Source organism: Pyrus communis, chromosome 4, assembly GCF_041283825.1.
Source record: "Pyrus communis isolate YQ-2024b chromosome 4, ASM4128382v1, whole genome shotgun sequence".
Classification (NCBI taxonomy): domain Eukaryota; kingdom Viridiplantae; phylum Streptophyta; class Magnoliopsida; order Rosales; family Rosaceae; genus Pyrus; species Pyrus communis.
Window position 1 is genome coordinate 20,285,703 of NC_142568.1, and position 27,448 is coordinate 20,313,150.

The following is a 27,448-nucleotide window of genomic DNA, read 5'->3' on the forward strand; positions in this document are numbered from 1 at the left end:
AGCTAGAAGACACTATTGAAGAGACGGGTAAATATCGTGCCCGATGTGTCAATGTAGCAGGGTGAAAAAGTTGTGAACTTATTAGCTATAAGAAACAACTGCATGTCATGCAGGAAGGAATGAGCTCATATAATTATCTCATTTTATGAAGATCTCAAAGTTTTTCTTGTTTGGTCCCTTTAAGATTTTATTTGGTCAACCAAAAGAAGAGTTTGGGATTTGAGTTGAGAAATGCAATTTATGTTCAAAATATGAAATCCCACATCGGAAAATTAAGTTTACAACTTGAAACAGAGAAGTGATGTTGCACATCTGGTCAGAACTCTTATGAGTTATGAGCAATTTTGGAGCGGATTGTTTCATTATTTCACAGACTTGGTTTAACATGAAGAAATTAAAGGAATGACAATTATTGATAGGGTGAGTCGTACGTCGTATAAGGTTGATTCTGACAGTTTATACTTATTTTTATAAATTCAACAAGCGTGAATAGTCACACTCGTACTTTATAGTTTCACAAATACGAATGCCTAAGATTAGTCCCTGCACCAGCACGACTCATCTTAACATTTCTCTCGAAGAAATGAAATGAAATATATTTAATCGCAACACCATTAGAATCAGCAGAAATCCAAGACTCATACAATAAAATGTTTTGGGAAATGTCATGTAGCAAATAATTCAAAATACACTACAAGAGTGGCAAATCAGTAAATTCAGATCGCACAAGCAGACAGACCATAAAAATCCAGAAAATAAGAAAATCCGAGGGCAAGCCAAAAACAAAAATCATAGTTTTATCTTGTATGTGCAGTGTTGCTGTCCGACAGTGATGTTACCGACATCGACACTGAAGTCGCAGGAGGAGGTCGAAACGACATGAATCTTAAAAATCCCCAAAACGCTGACTTCTCCGGAGACTTTGGTCAAAGTGTTCAACGGCAGCGTTCCGGCCACCACGTCCGAAAAGAGCTCCGACTTCCCCAGCAGCCGATCCGCCATTATTGTCAGTGTCACGTTCATGGACTTGGTCCGGTCCGCGAATATCTTGCCCGACCCGATTTGGGCCTCGCCCACGTTGGTCCCTCTGTAGTTCAAAAACGCAGTGCTGTTTTTGTACTTGAACCCGACTTTATTCGGGTTATTCACGGATAGGTCCACGCCCAGAGTCAGGTTCACGTCCACGCTGAGACGTGGAATGTTGAGTGCCAAGTCGAGGTCTTTCAAGACGACGGAGTTGACCGTCGTGGTGGGATCCTTGGCTTTGAACACCGTCAGGCAGAGGATCACGAGTACGATGGTTGCGACCAACACAACAGCTGTCGCCGCGAGGCAGACGTTTCTGCAGGTTCGGGAGCGGCTGGGGGGGAAAGCATCTCCACCGTACACGGCTTTCATTGATCTCTCTGAAAATGCTCGATTGCAAAAAGATAATCTTTTTGTAACTGCCTTTTGTATAAAGGTGGAAGCTTTTGGTGGTGGGTTGATATTATAGTGTATGGAGTGTTGGGAGTATGCTAACGTAGGGGTTTGAGCCCAGAGAAGCTCCAAGACGTGTTAATGGGGTCGTGAGAAAAGTAATGTTATTCATGTTTAATACCACATTTCTATACCATATTATTTGAAAAATTTGCAAAATTCAAAGAAAGGAAGAAGAAAGACTTCTCGTATACTACAATCATTATTTAATTAATTAGTTTTTCTTAATTATTAGTTTATTAAATAATAAACTATCAAATGCCAACTAATGTGGTGTGAAAATGTTATACAAAAACAAGGTATAAATAGTATTAGTCGGTTTTGAGACTTTTTCGGAGCCAACTAACCTAAATGGTTAGATTAGGGTTTATTGGTGAAGTTGATTTTTGTGTACTTTAGCATAAATCTCTCATTCTCAATTCATTGTATAAAAAAATTTATTAGCATAGATAAATTGAAAAATGTATCTAATTATAAGCCTTGTTCTCACTCATGTGCATCTCAACACACTAACAAAAAAAAAAAAAAAAGCGGAAAGACCAAATTTATGTACAAAAGATTCATTTTCAAAGACTAAATTGATTACTATTTTTTGTGATTCACATGTTCTTTTTTCGTTGTCTTTAAATTTGTGTAAATCTGACTAAAGTTTTTAAAACACATCAATTCATGTTACTAACAAAAAATTTCATGGTTTTTAATGGTTGTATAGACTCATTGGTTGTTCACCCATTCGTCGGGGCTCGAAGAAAAGGAGAGTTGAGAAAGTCTATTTTTGCCATAAAAGTCTTGTTGGCAATGAGCCTTGAAGAAAAGGAAAGGTGAGAACAGCGGAAACGGTGGCTTTTGCTTTTGGCAACGACTTATTTCCAAAATTTCCCTTAACCTTAGCATTGCCACTTTGCGAATGTGTTTGCATTTTATGATACAAATTCCTATGTTATACATGCAAATAGTTATTAGAACATTTATCTGATGTTTTCTACCTCATTCAACAACTTAATTACACTCCCACTGTTTTGGTTGGAAGTTGATTAGAAGAGTCTTCATTCCATCTACATCCTTTCCTTTACAATTTATGCTGAAAATTACTTCCAAAATGTAATATGAAAAGTTTAGTTGGCATGTTAACTTTCAGAAGCATGAGATAAACGAATATGTCTTGTTTGTACATGATATTTTATTTTTTTATCCTACAGCCTCCTGTGTCGTCTTCAACTTCGGCCTCAAAAGCCTTCCTTAACTTCTCTTTATCTATCTCAAATTCATAGCATAGTAATAAAAACATACTGCAAACAGTTTCACTATGCATTAAAATTTAGCAACACAATTCCTTGAGCTCTAAACATTATAAATGAAAAAAAAAAAGGTGTTAACGCAAAAGTCAAAAGATATAAATCACTTTCAATTGATAGAACTAAAAGATCACCAAAAAAAACAAGGACATAGCGTTGATACCTAATAAGAATGTCCAAAGTCTATTCCTGTTAACTTAGCATGGTCTTCTCTTGGCCGATTCTCCATCAACTCCTCCTGCTTAACCTCAATTATTTCAGTTGGCACCTCATTCCTCCCCCTCTTTTTACTTACTTTAATGTCACTTGCACTAGTAGGGGGGATGGCTGGCACAACAGATCCCGACCCACCAAACCAATCATTCCAAAATTTCCCCTAACCTTAGCGTTGGCACTTTCCAAATGTGTTTGCATTTTATGAATGGCCACCTATGTTATACATGCAAATAGTTATCAGAACATTTATCTGATGTTTTTTTACCTCATTCAACAACTTAATTACACTCCCATTGTTTTGGTTGGAAGTTAATTAGAAGAGTCTTCATTCCATCGACATCAATTCCTTTACAATTTATGCTAAAATTACTTGCAAAATGTAATATGAAAGGTTTAGTTGGCATGTTAACTTTCAGAAGCATGAGATGAACGGCAATGAATGTGCACGATATTTTTTTTTTTATCCTACTATGTCGTCTTCATCTTCTGTCTCAAAAGCCTTCCTTAACTTCTCTTCATCTATCTCAAAAACCCTCCTTGCATGTTTCAGCTTTTCAGTACAACTTTTAACTTTTGGATATTTTTTTTTCAATTTACCACATATTTGGCTGAGTGGAAAATAAGTTAGTAATCATGTATGAGTTCAGATTCCTTGAATGCTCAATATTTTAGTTGGATTCGAGTGGTGTGCTTTGTGCTGTGTGATGTGATTCAGAGATAGTTGGAATAGATTCCTTGAATATTTCTCACTTTTCTTTTTCCAATTTTGTAATGGAGTGGTGTGTTGTGTGCCTTCTTAGTTCAATAATTAAGCTAAGTACCATTTGAAATTGAGCAAAATAATTGATAGAAACATAAACTAAATCCTTTGGAATGTATTGTGAAGATTTATGCATCCATTTTTGGTTGCAGACCTATTTGTTGGGTCTCCGACAAAAGGGAAGGTGGGGAAAGTGTATTCCTAGTAATGAAAAGAAAAGGGTGAGCCAGTGACAGAAATTTGTGAGGATCCGATCTTTCAAAACAAATTCTTCCCTAAAAATAAAAAATTCCATTGGATTACTAATTCATGTTTACATTTTCATTCTCTTCCCCTTTTAAACAATCTTTTTCAATTGTGTATGAATTGTTGCCTTCACTTTGTTTCTTTGATGACTCAAAATTGTAATATGAACCTGTGCTCTTTTATACTTGCGTTAAGTTCCAGTTCCAAGTTCATATGCATCTCTAGGTTCATTTCTTTCATTTTTAGAATCCTCAACTCCAATGGTTACCGGTTTTCTTTCATTTCTGTTTTTCTTTTGGTAATTTATGTTTTAATTTTTCGTTCTCTTTCAATTTTCATAAATCCGAGTTTTTGAAACCACATACAATTCATGTTACTCTCAAAACTTTTGATGCGTTTACACACTCATTAGTTGTAGACCCATTTGCCAAGGCTTGAAGAAAAAGGAAGGGGGGAAGTTGTATTCTTGCCATAGATTTTCTGTTAGCAGTGAGCCTTGAAGAAAATGGAAGGTAATAACAATGGAAGAGGTGGCTTTTTGCTTTCGGCCTTTTGTTTTCTTCATTTGCTAAATTTTGAGACTTGAGAAAAGAACTTCTAATGTTGAACACCCCAATTCAATGTGAAAACGTAACCTAATCATGTTAGCATACAAACTTGACTTTTAAATATTTGACAATTATATAATGTTCATATATAAATTAGAGGCATTCACATTAAGCTAACTCGATAGGAAACATATCTCACTGGTGCAATAGGAAATGTTAACATTAAACAATGAGGATCTTTTTCCCCATCCGTTGCTTGACAGAGCTCATAGAAAATTTTTTCACCCTATACAATGGAGAACAAGCTAATCAACACATAGCCATAATCACTGCAAAATGACACATATTACTGTGTAGAAAAAGAAAACAAAAATTAGTTGAAAGCTTCATATATTTCTGTCTATTTAAATCATTACTTTACGCAAAATGGAAACAAAAAACATAACTTTTTAGGACATGTATGGTAAAGAAAAAGTTTCTCTTTGCACAATACATTTAAAATATATCTTGACAATTATAATGAAAATGTAATACCCTAAAATTTTAAATATATGAATATACGGAGGAAAATCGAAAATAAATCGATTTAGGGTTATGGAAATAGAATTGGGTAATTTTAAAATTTTGTTCCGGAAATTATTATAATCTACGTATTTGGATTATTGAGATTTTATGTTTTTTTTTTTCGAGGCATTATATTAATTTACTTGCATTTAGTTTTAAATTAAACTAGTTATGAAGTTTGATGCTCAAGAATTAATTAATTAAAATCTATAGACCTTTTGAGGTCACAATTTATATTTTTGAATATAGCTCGATATCACAAACACGTAGGTGTAAACCGTTCGTGAAACGGAGTTATAACGAAGAAGTTATTAACGTTTAAAGTTAGTGATATATTGGTAATTTTAATTCCATTTAGAAGACTCTAGAAATCTGGAGCAGTAAGTTGTGCCACGTGTGTGGCTGTGATGAAAGGAAAATAAATGATGGACGGCTGAGATTGAAAGAAAAAGAATAGAAATGAGGGAAAGGAAGAGGAAAGAAAGGAAGGAAAATGAGAGAAAGGGGGGTGCGGGGGACCCCTGACTTGCGAAAGGGGCGACCCGACCTGGTTGGTGTTCTTGCCATTTCCGACGGATTTTAACCCTTTTTCCAGCGAATCCCATCAAACCACCACTTGGGAAACTCTCCATAAACTTCCCTCTTCCTATTACACCCCAAAAATCATGAGATTTGACCTGAAAAATTGGGAAAAACACACCGGTGGGTGCGTGGTGATTGTTCGAAATTCACCAAATTGTGAAATGATATCATTGAATTACCACTACTAGTAGACTCCCCTTGAGGCCTGGAACAAAGCCCATGCATTGGTTGGGGCATCAGAGTTGTTTTGGAGTCGAATCAATGACACCCAAAAACAAGGGTTTCCAGCGGTTCGTGGCCAATTTGAGGTGTTTCCCGGCCAAATTGGACTTGACAGCAGATATGAAACTTACTCCATTCATTGAGATCTACAACCCTGTAAAATTTGGTAGTTTTTAGAAATAGTTGAATTTTCCAGCGGGTCGGAGCGACCGACCTCCATCCGCGGCGGCGTTGATAGGATTAAAAACACACCACAAAGTAGCACACAAATGTCCTATTGATTTTCCTTATTAACACTAAGATTTGTCAATTGTAGCATATGAAAATAAGGGTCTTTCCCACAGAAGATTGTTTTATCTAACTACTTAAAATGTCACAAAAACTGTGTTGCTGTCCCTACTGACCAGTCACTGAAAAATAATTATTAGACTGACTTACACTTATCTAAAGTCTACAAAATTTTATATGAAGATACTAGACACACAGAGCTACACTCACACAAAGTTTTGGGATTTTTGGAGTTGATTTTCTATTTAAATTAAATCGAACAAAAACAGAATAGAAACAGATTTTTAAGTAGTTCACAAATTATGAAAAACTAGTTAGGGGAATTGCTATCCACCACCAAATAATCATGCAAACATGTTATGTTTCATTCAAATTCCTTTCATTTTCGATGAAGATGCTCAAGTTGGCTCAATGTTAGAACTCAACCTATTACTCTTTCTTATGTAGTATGTTAAGAGAATAGCGTTTTCAACTTAACTTAGTCCCTAACATGCAATCTAGAATGGTGTGTTCATAGATTTAACAAGTAGAAATCATTAAAAATGAAAAGAGTTTGAGTCATCACAAGGCATCGTAAGTACTAGCATTGTCTTACTTATCCTAGAAATTGATTCACATGTTAATCGCAATTAACAAGTACTATTCTAGAACATATGTAGGTCCTCATTCGACAAGGGCAGACACACATATATTCATAGCATTAGAATCCTAGATATGCTTACTAAGTATGCATCCGTAGAAAACACATAAAGAATTCATCAATGAGACAAGTAGTGAACCAATTTTCATCCATTTGTAAAAGTAATTCAAATGAAATGTCATAACAAACTTGCAATCATATTCGAAGCTTCAAAACAGCCCCTAACTACTAAAAATTAGTTACACATAATTCTCAAATTAAACCAAAAGACATACATGAGTTTGAGAAGATAAATCCGAGAAAAGAGAATGCCAAGATTTCCTCTTTCCTTTCCTTCCCCAACACAGCAGCCTTGCCTTTTTTCCTTGCTTTCCTTCTTTTTTTTTTCTATCTTTTTTTTCACACTTTTTCTCCCCCTTTGCTGTTGCAACCTGTAGATCTTTTCTTCTTTTTTGCTGCCACAATTTTTTCTCCATAACTCACCCCACTAATAGCCATTTAGTGATGACAATAAGTGAGAGGAAATGCTAAAACAATTATAACTCTTTGGGCAGCCTTTATGCCTATTACTCTCACTTAATTTTCCATTTCTTCTGATATTTGAATAGGTGTTAGCTGGCTTGTTCTTGGCTGCATCAGTTTTGGCTGTTAGTTTTATTGGATTTATTGCTTTCAATGCTTTCTTGTCAGTTACAAACTGCTCAGCCTCTTGGGAACCTTTTAGTGTTAAAACAGCCATAACTTCTTCTAGAAAAATGATATTAACAATCCGCAAAATGCTCCATAAAATAAACATCCATAGCTTTCCAAGCATATAAGGCTCATTCTCTAATTCATTCTGAGCTGTCTGCAACTTGCTTCCAAAGTTAGCTGACGTGTACAGGCAGTTTTGACGAATTTGTTACTTAAAATTCCACTTGTGCTATTTTTCTTTTCTTTACTTGACATATCCTACAAAACACAAAAACAAAGTAAATAGCTCAAAAATATAAGGACCTAACTAAGAAAAGACAAGTGAATTTGATGTAAAATATATATAGATATGAGCTTATCAAGCGCGTGCGGCGGTGCACGGCCAGGGAGCTGATATTGTGCTTTTATACGAATTTCATTATTCTAATTATGCTTTTGAGGTCTATCTGATGTGGTTTGAATATTAACACAATTGTGGTATATATATTGGATTAATTGAACATATTCGGTTTTGGTTTGAATTTTGGAAATGTGAACTACGAAAGGCTTGATCCTACTCAAGAGTACGTAAGCAGTCTAGCAGAGGTTAGATGCAGCCTTAAATAATCGAGAATTAATATTTAGATGGAATTTTGATCTAAGAGAAGGAAATGGTTCTAAATTGGAAGTGAAATTGTATGTGTTGGTACGATTAATTGTTATGGATTACGTGGGATGAAGGAAATTATTTGGAGAATGATGACTAATGATAGTGAATTCAAATGTTAATTTAAAGATATGTTTTGACATTTAAGAAAATATGGATAGCTTGTAAGAATTTGAATTATTGACTAAGAGAAATGTGATTAATGGAAATAAATTAACTATGATTGTAAGTCGGGCCTACTAATACTCCCCAAAACATATATTTCGGGGGCGGGGCATGACGGAAAAAAAAAAAAAAAAAACTAACACAATACACCTTTAGGGTTACATAGCACCTGTGATGCAAAAATACCTCTCACACGCACATTAGTGCGTGTGGAGAGGCTAGTAGGTATGAAATTGTGATGGCATTTCTTAGTTACGTTTGACATGGTATGTATGTTCATCGTTTCTTTATCTCTAAAAAAAGTTATATTAAATAAAATTGATAAAAGTCACAATCTATGTGTGTGTTTAAATTTATGACAATTTAAAAAAAAAGAATTAAAATTAAGAATTTAAAAAAGGAAAAGTAGGAAGTGGGAGAGAGAAAGGAGATGAGTAAAACTAAAGTTACGTGTAGGTGAGAAAAGGAAAGCAAAAACAAAAACTTGTTTATGCGAAATTATTTTAATGTCCATATTTATCTTGTTAATTTTCTTTCAATTAAATATAAAAGGGTATGGTAATAATTTTATTGATTTTTGGTTCACAAACAAAGCTCCATAAATATGCAGTTTAGAAGTTTAGGTTTGCAATACGTTAGGTTGCGCTCAAACGATGAAATAAAATTTGTAAAGGATCCAGTGTTTTAAAGCTATATATTTAACGACTGAAGCTCGGATTGTGACATGTGTAAGATTATTATTCAAGATATTTCTATGCTTTACCAAACTTAAACTTTATCAAGATATTAACTTGTAAGTAGGGGGATGATATCTATTTATGTTTAGTGTATGTAGTTAGGCCATCATGGGAGAATTTTTTGTTTTTTTTTTTTTTTTTTGAACAAACGATATTATTTACACTAAAGGGGAGGAGATGAGCTTAGCCTCACAATGGGCTAGTAATAATGTAATTACCTAAGACCTCTCACTTACAAGTGAAGAATAATACTATTAGATCGTAGTACTAAGTGACAGACCATTACGCGAGAATTAGATTTGTTAGTAGTCACTTTCATGTTGATACAGAGGCATTCATCGTTAAGAGTTGCTTTTGCCTACCATGTCGATATAAAGGTCTTTATCGTCAAAATTTGGTTAAGTTTAGTGGCTCTTTTGTGTCGTAACTAGTGACATAAACGTTCTATTCGCTTACAATAAAATCATATCAACACAACATACATTAAAACACCTAAAAATGGTCCTGCCAACTAGCAATGCCACCAAGCAATGGAAAGACAATAAATTTAGTAATGGCTAATTGCTTTGGTGGAACCAAAATAGGCAATGCAGTTGTCTTCTCTAGCACTAGGGCTTAGCTTAGATGTTCATATTTCAAATGAAAGCTTAAATAACGTAAACCACACGTTTGAAGGGATTTATTCATCGTTGAAAAATGACCAAGCAAAAAATAAAAATGATGAGAGAAAAATAGCATCCTCAATGAGTAAGACAAATAAAAAAGAATAATGTGAAGAAAAACAAATTGCTTTACAAGAAAGATAAATGATTTAACAACTACGAGATGATGTAGCGGTTGGGGACAAGCTCGAAAAAGCATTCAGAATAGGTTATGGGTCTATTTCGTTGGCAGAATCAATCATATCCATTCAAGACTTCAGGGATCCCAAAAACGTGATGACAAATTCCACGATTACGAGAAATAAAAATTAATCGTTCGATGTCGCCTAGTGGATGTGGACGAATTTCAGGCTCATACTTAACATAAAACATCTTGGGTTTGATGTGTGACGCGTGTGAATCACACCATGATGTCCAATAGGAAGCCGAAATGCCTTTGTATATTGGATACCTGAAAAAATGGACTAATTTGACGAAGTTATCAACTAGTCGCTTTAAAAAAAAAAAGTAAAATGAAAGACTTCCACTTGAAATTACGTGTCTAACTGTGTTTCTTCTTGTTTTTTTTTCCATTCATTAATCGTCAATTCTGCACACGCAATGCAATATTTTGGAAGCTTCTAAAATACCAGTTTCATGGAATCATGGCATATTTGTATCTGCAGTTTGACTAATCATGTGTCCTTTGGCACTGTTTTAAAAAGTGCTAAAAACCCTGATCAACATTTCTTAAATTGAGGATATCATAAAAATACTAAAACTCCTCTCTAATATAGAGATCACTTATAAATGTAAGCGCTTTCATTCGACATATATAAAAAAGTTATTAAAAATCTAAAAGCTTTTTGAAAAAATAATTTGAAACACTGTTGCAACTAAGTACTCACAACTTCTTATGACAGATGTTGGTAAAAACGTTTTTGGTTTTTTGAAAATATTTTTAGCTGTTTTAGCAACATGTAACTTGCCATTATTCAAGAAGTACTTTAAAATGCTTTTAGGTTTTTAATAAGAATTTGGTTTTGCTTCATTGTAACCAAAACACTTTCCTGTACAAAACAAAAAAAAAAATTGTTGACAAATATGCATCCGACATTAACGATTAACAAATGCGTCGTTTGTTTGTGATCTAATATCCTAGTAAATAAGGTATTAGGTTTTCACACATACGTTCTGAATTCGAAACTCTCACTCCTCTAAATTATTATAATAGTTTCGAATTCTCCCCCTCTTTATCAATAACTTATTATTAAAAAAAAACACTAAAGAGCCAATGTCTTTTACTGTTGACACGTACCCAACCCCTACATGCACATAAAGACATCGACAATGACACATAGCAACATGCACATGCATGGCATGCAGAGGTGGCTTTTTTTTTTTGGGGGGGGGGGGGGGCGAAAGTTGCAGTTGCAAAGGGCCCAAATTTGAAGGGATCCCAAAATTTTGCAATCTAATATTATTATGTAATAATGTTCTATATTTAGAAAATGGATCTTGTTAGCATTTTAAAATCTCATTGCATTCCTTATAAGAGTAATTTTTTTTCTTTTTAAATATAAAAGGGTAATGTTAGAAAAACTAAACTAAATGATGTGTCACCAATAGGAAATGAGCATGTATATCAACGCTCAAATAATAATCCAATCATCAATTCATATGTCTAATTTACAAAATTTTATCTACAAATTTAGTCTCTCTAGCATTACTCAATATAAAAATTTGGAGTACAATGAGATATTCTAATTGTCAATAATAACACCCCAAAAAATGATGGTTTTTCAATTTTATTATAGAATAATGTCATATATTCAAGTGAAATTATAAAGTTAGGGTTTTGAAGTTTTTATCCATGTTTTGTTGTTTAAGATTGAACTATTTTTGATTATTTAGTGAAGGGTATGTTTGCAGCTTTTTTATTTATGATTAATCACATCTGTAAACTTGTAATCAGTGAGTGCTAAAGTTTGTTTTGATTTAAGTGATTGTTTTCAAACATCAATACATTGTTCTACTTTTTTTTTAAACTATCTTAAGGAGGGGTCTTTTTATAAATTTCGCACAGAGCCCCTGAAATCTCAGAGACGGCCCTGGTAACATGCAACGCGAATTGCAGTTGTTATTTCATATAACCAAGGACACCAACCTCTCTAACTCCCTTTGCCTTTGCCTTTGCCTCTGCACTTTGCTCATTTTTTTATTAAATGGTCGTGCAGTTTGGTAAGAGTAGCTCCAGCGTATGCTGGAGCCCGATGGACTGACGATCAACACAGGGCCAAATCGCCCCAGCAAGCAAGTCCAACCCATGCTGGCGATTAAGCCCAAGGGAGAGCCCCGACATGAGTAGCTGGCCCGAGAGCCAGATGGCCAGGTGACGCAAGGCTGACGTTAGAGAGACATCAGCCATGTTTCTGTGTTTTTTGCGTCAGACGCGTGCACTTCAAGCGCGCATGATGGCACGTCTCCGACACGTTTTCAGACGTGGGGCCTGGCGGCGCAATTTTTGAAAGTTACCGTTGGGGAGGCCACATGGCTTCTTCATGTCCGTTGGATTTCAATGGTTACATTTTATGGACCGTTGGATTTCTAATGGTAGAAAAAAAAATTCAAACCTTCATTAATTTTAGCCGTTGGATTTGAGATCAACAATCCATGTTATTCGCCTTTATAAATTAAAAAAAATAAAAAGTAAAAAAAAATTGAAATTTTACTGTTGTGCCACGTGGCACAATCTAGAGGGTTGGAATTCAATTTTTTTTTTAATCCAACGACAGAGATTAATTATGTGAATAAAAAAATTAATAAAAAAAATCCTAAAAAAAATAAAAAAAATAAAAAAAAATGATTTTACTTTTCTATAAATACTTTCCTATTATCTTCTACCTTACACCACAAATTCATATTTTCTCAAATACTTTCAACCATATTCCAATCTTTCTCTCAAAGTTTCAATCCAATTGGTTTCCAGCAAAATGATTAATGATGCAGGTACGAATTGGACGGTTATTGAAGATGTTACGTTGTGTTATAGCTGGGTTGAAGTGACTCATGATCCGATTATGGGTAATGAGATGTAGTTGCGAGAAATGTGGAGTCTTATTCATACCAATTATCTTGAGAAAATTGGTGGGAAAAGAACCAAAGAATCGATGTCCAGTCATTAGAGAATACTTAGCCAATCGTTTAGTATGTGGAGAGACGCCTTGGCACAAGCTAGTAGTAATCTTCGAAGTAGGGAAAATTTGGTGGATCAGGTAACAATATATTATTTATTTGTTTGTACTATACCCAAATTTACATTAGCTACTTTGATTATAATTATTTCTTCTCCCGCATTGTGTAGACACTTCAAGCACAAATTTGGTATAATGCCAAAACCAAAAGCAAAAACAAATCATTCAATCAGTGGGAACGTTGGAATATTGTCAAAGATTGTCCTATTCAAAGGACATAAACACACCAAATAAGATTAGATAAAATTACAAACACACCAAAAAAAAAGAAAAAAACTCACTAAATGAACTTAAAAAACACACCAAATAACAACAAACACAATAAATGAACTTAAGTTTATTGAGATTGTTTCAATTCTCACTGGTGCTCTATCAAGTCAATTTGTCGAGTATTGTGCATATATGGGTCCTGAATCGCAGTATATCGTCGAATGAGCGTTTCATTGTAACGTCCATCCTTTTGTAATGGCTCGTGTTGCACGGGTTCTTCAGTGGCTTCATGAACACAATATATTTGTGTTCTGGAATTGTTCATCGTGTCTGGATTATATTCATCAACGACATCATAATCGTACTCATCTTCCACAATCATGTTGTGAAGAATGATGCACGTCATCATGATAGATCGAAGCAACTCTAAATCAAACATTCTGGCAGCACCCCTGACAATCACCCAACGAGCTTAGAGGATACCAAAACAACGCTCCACATTCTTCATACACCCATCTTGACAGCTTGCAAAGTGTTTTTCCTTTGCACTTTGCAGACGTGGCATTATTTTGACAAATGATGACCACCTTGGGTAAATGTGGTTTGCTAGGTAGTATGGCCCATGGTACTTATGTCTGTTGACCCAGTACGTGACTTTTGGTGTTTTTCTTTGCAGGACACCGTTGAACATTAGGGATTGGGCAAGGACATTGAAGTCATTTTGAGCCCTTGGAACATCGAAAAAAGCGTGTCAAATCCATATATCAAATGATGCCACTGCCTCCAAAATGATACTTTTTGCTTCTTTTCTGTCCGCATAAGCTCATAGCCATGCACTTGGACAATTTTTCCAAGTCCAGTGCATACAGTCGATGTTTCCAATCATCCCAGAAAAACCTCGCATCTTGGCCTTCTTCAGAAGCCTTTGCAAGTCCATCTCAGTAGGTTTACGGAGGTACCCTGTGGTGTAGAGAGATTCGATTGTGGAGCAAAACCTCATTAGGGACTTAAGAATGGTTTATTTCCCTATCCTCTCTATCTCATCCACTTGGTCTGCAGATGCTCTATATGCAAGCATCCACAAGACAGTAGTAATTTTTTTGCTCAGGAAGGAGAACCATAACACCAAAAACATCATTTTTTTGCACAAAGTAGAGAATCATGGTTGCAAACAGCAATCGTGATTTTGTTGAACAAATGTCGTTCCATTACTAAACGATGTCTAAAGTACGTATCAGGAAATGCACTGTTACGGACAGAATAATCGTCCAAGAGATATGTACCTCGTCGTTGCCTACTTCAATCAAGGTTTGTGGAACAACTGGGCCTGTAGATATGAGCCATAACTTGGATGACTCAATGAGAATGTGAGGCGCTTTGGCTTCTTGCTTCGTCATCTCTCATTCTACGCTCTTCATCCTTTTCGTCTTCCATCTTATTTTGGGTCACCTGGAGATTGAATATTTCTTTCCCTTGCTTAAACAATTCTTTCTCTTGTTCCTCAATTTCCCACAACATCCTTAAAGAAGAAAACATTGTAAGAAGTAAGCAGAAACTATGAATAATAACAAAAATTTTGATAAGCAGAAACTATGAATAATGATAGAGATTTTGATTTTGGTGTGTGATTTTTGGTTTGGGATGATGGGTTATATGGAGGAAAAAGAAAGGATTATGTTGTAGATAATGTCACGTGACATGCCATCATTCGTTAAAAATTTGATCGAAATCCATCATCAAAGGTTGTTTTCAGATTGTGACATGTGAAGCGACGTGATTGGTTAAAAATCTTATCGGAAACCTATCCTTAACGATTCTGAAAAAGCTAACGACACGTGGCACGAGGGCATTGGATAAATATCTTATCAAAATCTATCATAAAAAATTATCTTATCGGATAATGACACGTGACGCAATGAGAACGATTGAAAATCTTATCCGAAATTACAAATAAAATTATTTTGTATTATTTTATAAAATTAAAAAAATACTAATATTTTATTACTTATTGTCATGGCTATTCAGTGTAGAGGTGTAGATGCAAAAGACAGTTATTGTTCATTAGAGGCTATTCAATAGTGACTTACCCTAAGGGGCATTTGCAACGCTGGAGTTGCTCTAAAGGTAAAATCTTCATTGAGGGAAGGTCGAAGCTTTGGAGGCGGTAGGTTGCACCGCCTGGTGGGTTCATTTTATTCGACAAGCAAAAGAGAGAATTGGTAAGAATCTTTTTTATTGAATTGGCAATTGGGCTTGAAATTTGATAAGGTGACAACTTTTATAGTACAAGTATAATATAAACGTAAGTATTAACTGTAGAATTATCAGATAGATGGGCCAAATGTCCACTTTTAACAACATCGATATTGTTCTCAACTTGGTAATTACCACCTGCATAATCCGTCAAGTGTGAGGTTTTATCACAAATGTGTTAGTTGGAATGGGGTTAAGATATTTAAACTCTTCTTTTCTCGTTGATACGGTCGATGTGGGACATCTCATTGATACGGTCAATATGAAACATTTCAACACCCCTTCATGTGAGACCAAATTAGTGGGTCACACATAGGAGATTCACACATCGATAACCACGTGGAGTTAAGGGGAATCACCCTACACGCGGGGTCAAGGGACCCACCATCATCGCGCGATGCCAAGGGGACTCACCCTACGTTATTGTCCTTAACTTTTTAGTTGTGATAGAAGACTAATTAATTTTTTCACCCTCTTTTGGCTGACAAAAAGGGTTCTATTAATATATAGTTTAGATTTTTCTTTACAAACGATAGTTAATAAGTTAGATTGTTAGTTGTTAGGGAGAAGGGGTTTTAGTAGAGCTCAAACACACACCACGGTGTATGTGCATAATTGTTTTCTGCCACATGTAGGTGAAGAATCGAAAAAAAAAAACAACAAAATTTAATTTATGCGAAATTACATTACTACTCATGATTTATTGTGTAATAAAAGATCAAATTATCTCCTTACCCTTTTTTAATTGACAAAGAAAGTTATAAATAGTTTAAATAAAATAGGATTTTTATCGCAAATGGTCCATAAAATTGACCCACCCATCAAGATGGTCCATAAAATTGAAAATCAATCAATACTATCCCTGAAAATGAGTGTTACAAATCAATCTAGTCATTCCGTTACAATTCCGTTAAAAATTCTGTTATGTGATGACATACATATACAATTTTACAAGTCTAATTAAATATTATTACGTGGATTAAAAATATTTAAATAATTAAAAACAATTTTTATCTTTTGTATAATTAAATACTTAAAAAAGGAAAGAAAAATAAAAGAACACATCTCCTAGTCCTCCTCCCACCTGAACACAGTCACATCTGCACTAATTCCTCCTCACAATTTTAATTGCCAATGCATCAACAACTTTGAAAAGTTTGGTGATGGAATTGACATAATAAGCCAAAAAAATAGCTACTGCTTCTCCACTCCCGTCATTACCTCCTGCAGCATCGCCACCACCTTCTACACCAGCTGCCTCTCCTCCGGCTACGTCAGAACCCCCACCAGATGCTTCCCCACCACATCCATCAAAAGATTCTCCCCCTCCCTAATCTTCCCCAACACCTCCAGCAGAAGCCTCACCGCCACCTCAATCCACGGAGTCCCCATCTCCTCCAGCTGATGTCCTGTCCCCTTCGTCCGATTCTCCACTAGCACCATAAGGAGAAGCACCAGAATAATCTCCTCTATCCCCCATAGTCACACCTCCTCCATGTAGAAAAAGGTATGTAGGCTAAAAAATGTATTTGTTATTGATACGTGAATGTGGAAAAATGGAAGAGAATGCAAATGGAAGAGAATGCTTATGGAAGAGAATGCTTAATTTTTCATTATATTTCTCTACAAGATTACAAGGATATATATATATATGATACAAATGTGTAGGTAGGACAATGTAGCCGTCCTAGTGTGTAGGTAGGACGGCTGTAGAGGACAAGGTAGCCATCTTAGTGTGTAGGTAGGACAGCTGTAGGATGGCTAGTGTGTAGGTAGGATAAGGTAGGACGGCTGTAGGACGGCTTATTCTTCCAATAATAATATTATATACAATTACACAAAGACTCCAACCATATTCCTTATTTGTCTAACACTCCATCTGGTTCCAAATATGGTCCTCCACCAGCTGATAACTCACCCCCTGCACCCACGGTGCAATCACCACCTCCTTCGGTCCCTTCACCTGCTGTTACTTCTCTCCTTTCATTTCCCCATTAATTGAGAAATTAATTCAATGAGAAGGGATTTGGGCGTGGTTGTGTTCGGTTGGGAGAGAAGAAAATGAACACATCTTCTTTTTTTTTTTTCTTTCTTTTTTTAAAAGTTTTTAATAATACAAAAAAATAAAATTTTAATTATTTAAATATTTTTAATCCACATGGTAATATTTAATTAGATTTGCGAGACTTATTTATGTGCCATGTCATGATTGTCATCATATAACAAAAATTTTAATAGAACGGGATTGTAACGGAAGGAGTAGATTGATTTGCGACATCTATTTTTAAGGACAATTTTGATTGATTTTCAATTTCAAAGATTATCTTGATAAAGTGAGACAATTTCAAAGATCATTTGTGATAAAAATCAAATACAATATAACCGTTGTGCTGCATTTGTATTGTAAAAGTCTTTCATTGGCAGTAGATTTGTAAGAAATGATTTGATTCATTGGCATTTGGGCTTGAAATTTGAATCAGATGATGCGTTGTATAGCAAATTTAATGGTATACAACTTAGACTGACGTCTATGTCGATGATACAACGACATATAACGTTAAATAATAGAAGTAAAACTGAAAATAATATTAAAACTGACTTTTGCTTTTGTGTTACCTTTCCTATCGACCCTTTCTATTTGTTCTGCTCGCGTCTGTGTGCCCGTTGCGCCACCTATTCAGTATTTGATTTTAGCCCTAGAGACGAATAATTGACGAAAAAAGAGGATTACGAAAGCAATGTAGAGCAGAGGTGATAAGATTTGACGTAGAAGATAAGGGAGAGCTGAGATGAGATTGGGCAGAGAACAAATGGCAAGGAGAAAAAGTAAAAGAATTGTTTTTAATAGAGATAACAAATCAATATATTGCGTTGTTAATGAACACATATTAAGATTGATTTAGTTTGATTTCACTTTACACAATCATCATAACTATCAATCTTATCTTTATATTATATTATAGTGATATCATATTAAATAGTCTTAATTGATATCCATTAACAACATAATAGATCGATTTCCCACCTGTACTTTTAGAGAGAGACAAGAGAGAGTCTCGAAGGATTGGGTGGAGAAAAAAATGGAGTGGAGAGAGTAAAGAATTGCTTCTAGTTCTAGAGAAAGATAGGGGAGAGAGAAATGGAGTGGAGAGAGAGAAAAAGAATTGCTTTTAGAGAAACTGGGTGCCTGGGTGGAGACAAAATGGAGAAGACAAGAGTATAAGAATTGCTTCTAGAGAAAAAAGATGGAGAGAGTAAAAGAATTGCTTCAGCGATGACAAAGAGATGAAAGAGTCTAGAAGGAAAATAAAAAGGAATTTTAACAAAAAATTATCGATATTGTTCATTTTAACGAAAAATCATATTTTTAAACTAAAAAGTCAATTATATTGCTATTCATTTTCACTTTTTTTTTTTATCTTTATCGTTAAAATTTAAAGTTTTCAAGTTATTTTCATTAGTTTTCTTAAAATAAAATGATAGATAAATTATAATCAAATCTAAAAGAAAATAAATTTGTAAATAATAAATACACTAATGTATGTTAAAATAGAGAGTTTTTGTTGAAGATATTAGCATATAGACCCAACTAATCGATGAACGCTCGAACCGAACTCTCCCAACTTTTTGGGTACAAGGAAGCAGGAACCAATTCGAGTAATCGATCACTTTGTTTAGAAAATCTGCCTCTGCACAGATTTTTTGCTTATTATTTCATTTGAATTAAACAATGAAAAATGTTAAAAGAGATTTTTTTTTTAAGTAAGATTTTTTTTAATAAACTCTCTATCATCTTATATTTTTATTCAAATATTTTATAATATTAGAACGAGAAATTGCATGCTCCGGATTACCGTGTCATTTTGACCCTTACTATCTAGACGTTTCAACAGTCAAGCTAACGTGCTTTTAACGAAGAGTTGGGAGGAGGACTCTATGAATTCAAAGGGGCAGCGGCAGCGCCTGGTCGTTGAAGAGATTGGTCAATAGCACCAAATCTTCCGCTGGCTTGGGGTAAGTGAGGTATTTGCTCACGACTCAACGGTGCCGAAAGTTGTAGAAGCTTTTCTCATACGTGGAGAGAGTTTTAAGTTTGATTAGGGCGTGGATGAGGTAGGTGCTCCTACATCTTTGCACACAAAATTGTAAATACCAATATTTTATTATTATTTGTGTTGCGTGAGCGGCTGGGAATTTTTAACTATAAATTTGAGAAAATCCAAAACAATATGAATTGGATAGAAAAGGGAGGAACTTTGCTGGTGGGGTCTACTGGAATTTGGAATGGGGAGTGAATTGCAGCGTCGGGTGGCGGAGCTGGTGACGGCGGGGAAGCGGAGGGAGACGGAGAGCCCGGTGGAGTGGGCGGTGGAAGTGGGGAAATGGGTTGAGGCAGCTCCGAGCATTGAGTTGGGGGAAGTGTTGGTTTCCCAACTCTGCTTCCAACACAACCGACCATCCCTTTGGAAGTTTCTTGACATTGCTCTCTCCTCCGGCCTCCTCTCCCCTCTCCATATCCTCTCCATGCTGTCTTCCAGGTACTCACAAAATGTACTTCTAAGTAATTGCTCCATAGATCCTATATCTATCGATATGAAGAAGAAATCATGTAAAGAAGGGGATTCTTATTTGCACAAAATGGTAATTCGAACTTGGAACGAGCATGAAGAAATTAACGATACTTCCTTTTATCTGTTGAGTTGTTTTGCCGGATCGGTCGCGCTCATCACTTCCCCCACTCGCTCCTTTTTTTATTAGTTTCGTCTAGCGATTTTGACACTCATCTTTTAGCCGCATTCGAGTGCAGAAAAGATTATAAAATATTCAATTTGGAGCGCATATGGCTAAATGGGGTGAAATTCGCTACCCGATTAGCACATTGACATTGTTATCATGGTTTTGTTTGATTGCTTGTTTTTGTGTGCTTTTATGTTGCAGGGTGATTCCTCATAGATGGTCGCAACCAGAAGCTTATAGACTTTATCTTGAACTCCTAAGGAGATATGCATTTTCATGTGGTCCACTTTCTGGTGATGTTTCCAAAGAAAAGTGAGTGTGCCAAGCTTATATTATGCTCTATTTTGATTAATTTTCTGTTTGCCTAATGCCATTGTGGTTTAGATGGTTTAATTTTGGTGGAATTTTTGCATGTTGGTTGGTTAGATGGTTTAATCTCTATGCATTTTCGAAACTAGGTGAAAATTTTCTGTCTTGGTTTAGATGGTTTAATTTGGTTTAGATGGTTTAGTTTGGTTTCGTTAGCACAAGTGAAAGTGTTTAGGAAAAGGAATACCGACATTGTTAGCATGGTTTTTGCACTCAATCAATTAAATGAACTGCTGAAATTTTCATTCTTCTGTCCTTCAGGATAACGGAATCCATTGATGTTGCCCTTGAGCTTTCTCAGACTTATAAGGTTCATGTTGTGGAGCTTGGACATGCCTTGGTCTTGTTCTTTTTCAGTGTAATCAATAGCTTGATTGACAGCACGTTGGATGATTGGGGATTCAAAATGACATCCCGAAAGAGGCCGAGAACAGATTTCGGAGGTGCAGACTACAGAAATATGGAAATTGATTCCAGAGAAAGTCAGAATCTCAAAGTTGAAGAACATCGTGAACGGATAAGGAAAATGAATTCTTTTTTGGCCATAGAGGTGCTGGCGAAACTAACTGAAAGCAGAAAAGCTTTGGTTCTGCTTCGACTTGTTCACTTGAATATGTAAGCCTCTCATTCATAATATTTCTCACCTTCAGTTTGCAGATGCTGTCAGAATCCAACCATGCAATATTGACAACTCACACTGTTTAATAATTTTCTTACATTGCTGTGTCAGTGAACCAAAAACATTCATATGAAAAAGGATACATGTTGATAGTCGAGAGACTAATAATAACTTTTTTTTGTCTAATCCACGTCTATTCATAGGCCTGAAATATTCAATGGCCTCCTGCAGAGGCTACGATTTCTCGAAGGACGTCATCGTGCATCGTCAGATTTCAGGTCTGCAGTGGAACCGTTGGCAAGATTGTCTGCCAACATCCAAAGAGTCTCGGGTTTTAAATACCAGTTAAATAAGCACCAGCTCATTGGGGTGCTTCTTGATAATGGATCTCAGAAGCCAGTATTCCACTGCAACTCAGGATTTGGTCATCCCACTTGTTGGGTCCGTTTCGATATATACATGGAAAATGCAATGGATGGGAAGCAACTTTCTATTAAATCAGTTATTGATATACTTGCAGGTAAAGTCCTTTTGAAGAGTCTCAAATGAATTTATATGTATGCATGCCTGCATGTCTGACTTTAGTTCCGAGTGAATAAAGAAAAGAAAACTGCAAGAAATTCAATTAATTCCTAATTTCACTGACCCAGCGCAGAAGGAATCACGACGCTGCAAGTATTTAACCAGGCAAGCTGGCAAGAAACCTTCCTAGCACTCTGGCTCTCAGCCCTTCGACTTGTGCAACGAGTTGAGACTACTCCATGTCAGCATATATTTAGAAAGGAAAAAAACTAGCATAGATACTTAATTTCTCCTTCATTCTTCTTTTGCAGGAACGTGACCCTGTTGAAGGCCCTGTACCACATCTTGAGTCCCGTCTTTGTATTCTTCTGTCTATTGTCCCCTTGGCCATTGCTAACATTTTGAAGGATGAGACCAAAATGAATTCCTCTTCTATTCAGGGAGATACTGTATCTGGGAATACGGAGAATGGATATGGACACAAAATGGGTGGTAAAGCTAATACGTCAAAGAAACAGGGACTGATTTCTTCTCTCCAGGCCCTTGGAAACTTCTCTGGCCTCTTGTGCCCTCCTTCATCAGTGGTTGATTCAGCGAATATTGCAGCAACAAAATCAGCTCATTTTGTACGTAACTCCAAGAATGAAAAGGATACAACAGGAGGCAGTGGTGGTGACGTCTGTATCAAAGCAGGTTTATTTTAGAAATCTGTCTCACCACTCATTTTGATTTGATCATGATTAATGGATGTTTGTTTTAGGCGTGGATCTCATATTACAGAAAAAGTGTAAACATGCATCCCTCTACTGTCTCTGAATTTGGTTCCGGTAATAATTTTGCCATTGCCTCCCATGTTTTTCAGGTGGTGACATGAGGCATCTTATTGTGGAAGCTTGCATTGCAAGAAATTTAATTGACACATCAGCATATTTTTGGCCCGGTTATGTGTCTGCGTCCACGATGTCACCATCAAACACAACACCAATTCAAAAATCCCCTTGGTCAACATTCATGGAAGGAGAATCACTGAGGGATTCCCTAATAAACTCCCTTATCACGACACCAGCTTCAAGGTAAAATGAAAAACATCTGAAATTAGTATAATACGAGCTGATCTTTAGCTGATTATTTTCTTCTCTTTCTCCTGTTCAAGTTTAGAAGAGATAGAGAAGTTATATCATATTGCACTAAATGGGTCTGATGAGGAGAAGTCAGCCGCTGCAAAAATTCTTTGTGGTGCATCTCTCAGAAGTGGATGGAACATTCAGGTTGAAAATTCATGCAGTAATGCTGGAGATTTTACATTTGACTATTTTTCAAGTCCTATTTTTCTCAAAGAGCCTAATGGTGCCTTTTAACTCATGTCGTTCTTCAAATTTGACAATGGTTTGGCTTTTAAGAAAATTATTATTAAGAGAATTACGTTTGGATCCTTGAACTTTGCCGCTTTCAGGAACATGTTGTGCGCTTTGTGGTGAAGCTTCTTTCTCCTCCTGTACCTCCGAATCATACTGGACCAAGAAGTCACTTAATTGATTATATGTCAATGCTGAGTGCCCTCCTTTTCGGAGCTTCCTATATTGATACAGTTCACATCCTTTCTTTGCATGGTAAGGTGAGTGAAATAGTCTCATGGTTTGTATATTGATATCATAGAATTACTTAAACCTGGCATGTGTTTCTTCTGGTAAAGCCGTTCTTTGTATTTTATTTCAAGTAAGTCATATGAAGCTGAAGTTCTGGCGTTTTTATGGCTCCAAAAAATCTCTATTCATACAGGTCCCTGAAGTTGCAGCTTCTTTAATTCCGCTTTGTGAGGTCTTTGGATCACGTAAATCAAGCATGGGTGACGAGTCCTCCATTTACATGGTCTTTTCTTTGGCATTTCTTTTTCTATTTCGTCTATGGAAATTTTATAGACCACCTCTTGAGCAATACATTACGGACAGAGGAGGACCAGTTGGAGGTGTGCTGACGTTGGAGTATCTTTTGTTATTGCGCAATGGCCACATTGCACCTGCCCGGAATGAGACAAACGGCAGTGGGGATCAGCTTGAATCGTCATCTGTGGAAGCTATGTACATTGATTCTTATCCAAAATTACAAGCCTGGTACCGTCAACACAAATCTTGTACAGCTTCAACACTTTCCAGTCTCTCTAGTGGAAATCCTGTCCATGAAGTTGCTAATAAGATATTAAGTATGATTTACTGGAAAATAACTAGAAGTGGGGCACCATCAAGTAACTCTTCTGGACCATCAAGCGCCAGTATTAGTGGCTCCCCTGCAGATACTAGAAAGGATGCGTGTCAGAGACCAGTGCTTACTGCTTGGGAGGTATTGGAAGCCATTCCTTTTGTCCTTGAGGCCATGTTAACTGCTTGCACCCATGGCAGGCTTTCATCTCGGGACCTGATAACAGGTTAGTCGGATGCTACTGCACTTGTCAGTCGAAGCTCATTAAATGGTTTTAGCTTTTGTTTCTAAATTCGGCTTCTTTCATACAGCTGATGGATATGTAACTTTATGGAAATTAGGATGTTTAGTTTACTTCTTAAATTTTAGATGAAATTCCTTCTAATGATCCCTTAAATGCTTTTGCAGGCCTGAGAGACCTCGTTGAGTTTCTGCCCGCTTCTCTTGCTGCCATAATTAGTTACTTCTCCGCAGAAGTTACTCATGGTATATGGAAGCCAGTGCCTATGAATGGAATAGATTGGCCTAGTCCAGCAGCGGTTCTTCAATCAGTTGAGTCTGAAATAAAAGAAATACTCGATGCTGTTGGTGTCAATGTTCCGAGCTGTGCCTCTGGTAATTAAACTTCGTTTGTCTTCATATTCTTAGTAGGATTCATTCTGATAATCCTATTATGGTGCTATAGCTCACACACAGATGCTCATAGAGATTGATAATGATTGGTTCAACTTATGTAAGGTCATACTCACCGAAGGATATCCTTTGCATTTCCAATACTAAAACCCTTTTATTGCCATGCAGAGCTTTCAACTGCAACACTCCCACTTCCACTGGCTGCTCTTGTGAGTTTAACCATTACTTTCAAACTTGAGAAGAGCGTTGAATACATCTATGCTGTTGCTGGGTTGGCCTTGGACAGCTGTCCATCAGGTTGTGATTGGCCTAGCATGCCTATTGTAGGCTGTTTGTGGGCTCAAAAGGTCCGCCGCTGGCATAATTTCATTGTTATAGCAACTTCTCGCGCCATATTTAGACAAAACAAAGATGCTCTTGCGCAGCTTCTGAGAAGTTGCTTCTCCTCATTTCTTGGCACGCTCCATGTTTCAACCTCTTCTTTGTCCAGTCAAAGTGGTGTGAATGGTCTATTGGGTTTTACTGTCACAGATATTAATGCTCGTCCTTTCGTGGCACCTGGGTTTCTATACCTGTGCTCTTGTCGGACAATACATGTTGTCCAACATGTGAGTGATGTGATTGTAGGAATAGTAGCAGAGTATGCTGTGAAATTAGCCACCAGATGTGCAAGCACGGATTCCCCTCGCTTGAATTCTAGTCAGGTATCACAGAGCCTATCCATTGTAAAGATAAAGGAAGTGGCCTCACTTGGTGCAAGTCTCTTGTGCGTGGCAGGCGGAGTCCAGCTAGTTCAAGAACTGTACCGGGAAACCATCCCAAACTGGTTGCTCTCATCAAAGGAAGAGAGACTTGGGGAGGTGAATGCTGTGTCTTGTGTAATGGAGGGGTATGCAATGGCATATCTGGTGATTCTGTCGGGCTCAATTGAATGGGGCATCGGAGACAACTTGCCGTCATGGGCACACTCTAGAAGAGCCAGGGTGGTCGGGATCCACATGGACTTTCTGGCAGCGTCATTGGAGGGGAACATATCACTTGGTTGTTATCCAGCTACTTGGAAAGCTTATGTTTCTTGTTTGGTGGGTTTGATGGTGAAATTTGCTCCAATGTGGATACGAGAAGTGAAGGTGGAGACGTTGAGGAAATTGGCCAGCGGGTTGAGAGGGTGGCATGAATCTGAACTGGCCATTTCGCTTCTCGAAAGAGGTGGGGCGTCGGCCATAGGATCTGCCGCGGAATTAGTAGTAAATGTACTGGATTGAGTCTGAAATCAAACTTTTTTCAAGATGTAGACATTTTTATTCACTCAGTAACATTTTTATAGGGATTTAGCCCGGAGTACCACCACAACATCGCCGACATAATGTTGTATTGGTTGGACCCGTTCATGATCGAGAACACTGATAGTGCTAGCTTCTCTACTACAAGCAGTAGAGCTCGTTAGAAATGTTGTTTCAGTAAACGTGATGAGTCAATAGAGTACCCAGTCGGGAATGGGTGTCCGTGGCTGTGTGCGCACAACCCGTCCACCCGCACACTGTCTATCTGGGAGTTGGACGACGAACAAGAAGATGTTCAAACGGTCATGATCCATGGAGGAGCTGCCAATTTGTTATTGAAACTAAAGTGATTGGTCCAGAGATGGTACTGTTGTTACGCTAGTTTTTGACCCGAGCAATGAGGATATTTTATTTGTGCTTATGACAACAGACCTTATCGAGAGACACGTTGTCAGGTACAACATTCGTACCTGACAACGTGTGGCCAACGCCAATCCCTCGACCACCACATCATGTTCAGCGGCCGAGCCCAAAACTCCCCCGCCTGATGGTCATTTTGTTCTTGCACGATGAATATCCATGGTGCAACAGTCATTTTGTCCCATCATTGGCGTCGCCGTCCTCTGCCTTTTTTTCTTTTATTTTTAGTATTGTTTATTCAAGCGATAGTGGGAAGATAAATTCGAATAGAGAACGTCGATTGCAATGATAAACACTCTTAAATCTTAATCACTTTGAGCTATAAGTTCATTGCATCTTAGTTTGCGTAAAACCTTTGAAGTTGGGGGGCACCAGACCCCCATATGGAACCAATGCTCAGGGCCAACTAAATTTTGCTCCAACTTTACAAGGTGATTTTCGAAATGAGTTGTTCTCCGTTGAATTTATGACATGGTAGATACGCAACTCGTTTGTTTTTTTTTTTTACTGCCTAGAAGCTACCCTTACAACATTGAGATAAAATTGTGCAACTAGTTTATGTTTTGGGTAGGAAGCATCGATTGAAGATTATTTTTAGGGGATCAGAAGGGGAAGCCTTTAAGGGGAGGGATTCCGATTTTTAAAAAAAAATGAGAACATCCTTTTAACTGTTAGATTTGACTTTAATGAAATCATGTGGTTGAGATTCTGTGGCCTGTGATTTAATCTCAACCACAGAATTTCATTAAAGTCAAATCTAATAGTCAAGAGAGTATTCCTATTTTTTATTGAAAAATGAGAATTTCTTTCTTTAAAAGGCCTGATCCAGAAGAGCTGTGATTTTCATGTCAATTTATAAAGTATTATGTACGGCATGTCGTCAAGTTAACCAATGACCAAAAAGTCAAACGTCCAAAATGCAAAATTTAATAGTGGAATATGAGAAAAGTAAACCTTGTAATAATTTCGAAACTAAAAATGTGGTCGTTCCAAATGCACGCACTTAGGTTTCGTTTGGCAGTTTAGACTGTACTGACTATTTTAATAAAATAAGATAATATGTCATCCGGTAGTACTGACTATTTAGTCGATCATATTGACTATTTAATCGGGCATTTGGCGGAGTACCAGATTAAAAATAGGATTTAAAAAACAAAAGTCTATATACTTTTTAAGAGAATAAACAAATTAAAGAGCACTAATAAGATCTATTCTCAGTTTTACAAAAAA

At 36.6% G+C, this 27,448-nt stretch overlaps 2 protein-coding genes across 3 annotated transcripts; one reads left to right on the forward strand and one right to left on the reverse strand.

Annotated features, from left to right (window-relative positions):
* Nucleotides 1-638: 638 nt before the first annotated feature.
* Nucleotides 639-1,503, reverse strand: LOC137722122 (uncharacterized). The gene has a single exon (XM_068461101.2). It carries the CDS (start codon nt 1,396-1,398, stop codon nt 790-792), a length of 609 nt encoding a protein of 202 aa, XP_068317202.1. The 5' UTR covers nt 1,399-1,503; the 3' UTR covers nt 639-789.
* Nucleotides 1,504-19,332: 17,829 nt separating this feature from the next.
* LOC137722612 (mediator of RNA polymerase II transcription subunit 33A) lies at nt 19,333-26,219 on the forward strand. 2 transcript variants are annotated; one of them, XM_088692858.1, is made up of 13 exons: nt 19,333-19,552; nt 19,682-19,977; nt 20,378-20,488; nt 20,807-21,160; nt 21,368-21,684; nt 21,820-21,911; nt 21,998-22,379; nt 22,549-22,759; nt 22,840-22,954; nt 23,140-23,301; nt 23,466-24,108; nt 24,291-24,497; nt 24,684-26,219. In XM_088692858.1, the coding sequence occupies exons 2-13, from the start codon at nt 19,724-19,726 to the stop codon at nt 25,778-25,780; spliced, it is 3,945 nt and encodes a 1,314-aa protein (XP_088548984.1). In that variant the 5' UTR covers nt 19,333-19,552; nt 19,682-19,723; the 3' UTR covers nt 25,781-26,219. The 2 variants fall into 2 exon arrangements, with proteins under 2 accessions (XP_088548984.1, XP_088548985.1); XM_088692859.1 differs by lacking the exon at nt 19,682-19,977 and having other exon boundaries at nt 19,428-19,552.
* The last annotated feature ends 1,229 nt before the right edge of the window (nt 26,220-27,448 follow it).

Excerpts from the sequence above, each read along its gene's own strand:
- LOC137722122 (XM_068461101.2), bottom strand. The coding sequence starts at position 1,398 with ATGAAAGCCGTGTACGGTGGAGATGCTTTCCCCCCCAGCCGCTCCCGA.
- LOC137722612 (XM_088692858.1), top strand. The coding sequence starts at position 19,724 with ATGGGGAGTGAATTGCAGCGTCGGGTGGCGGAGCTGGTGACGGCGGGG. Across the intron at positions 19,978-20,377 it reads CTCTCCATGCTGTCTTCCAG|GGTGATTCCTCATAGATGGT; the intron begins GTACTCACAAAA and ends TTTATGTTGCAG. Across the intron at positions 24,498-24,683 it reads TGTTCCGAGCTGTGCCTCTG|AGCTTTCAACTGCAACACTC; the intron begins GTAATTAAACTT and ends ATTGCCATGCAG.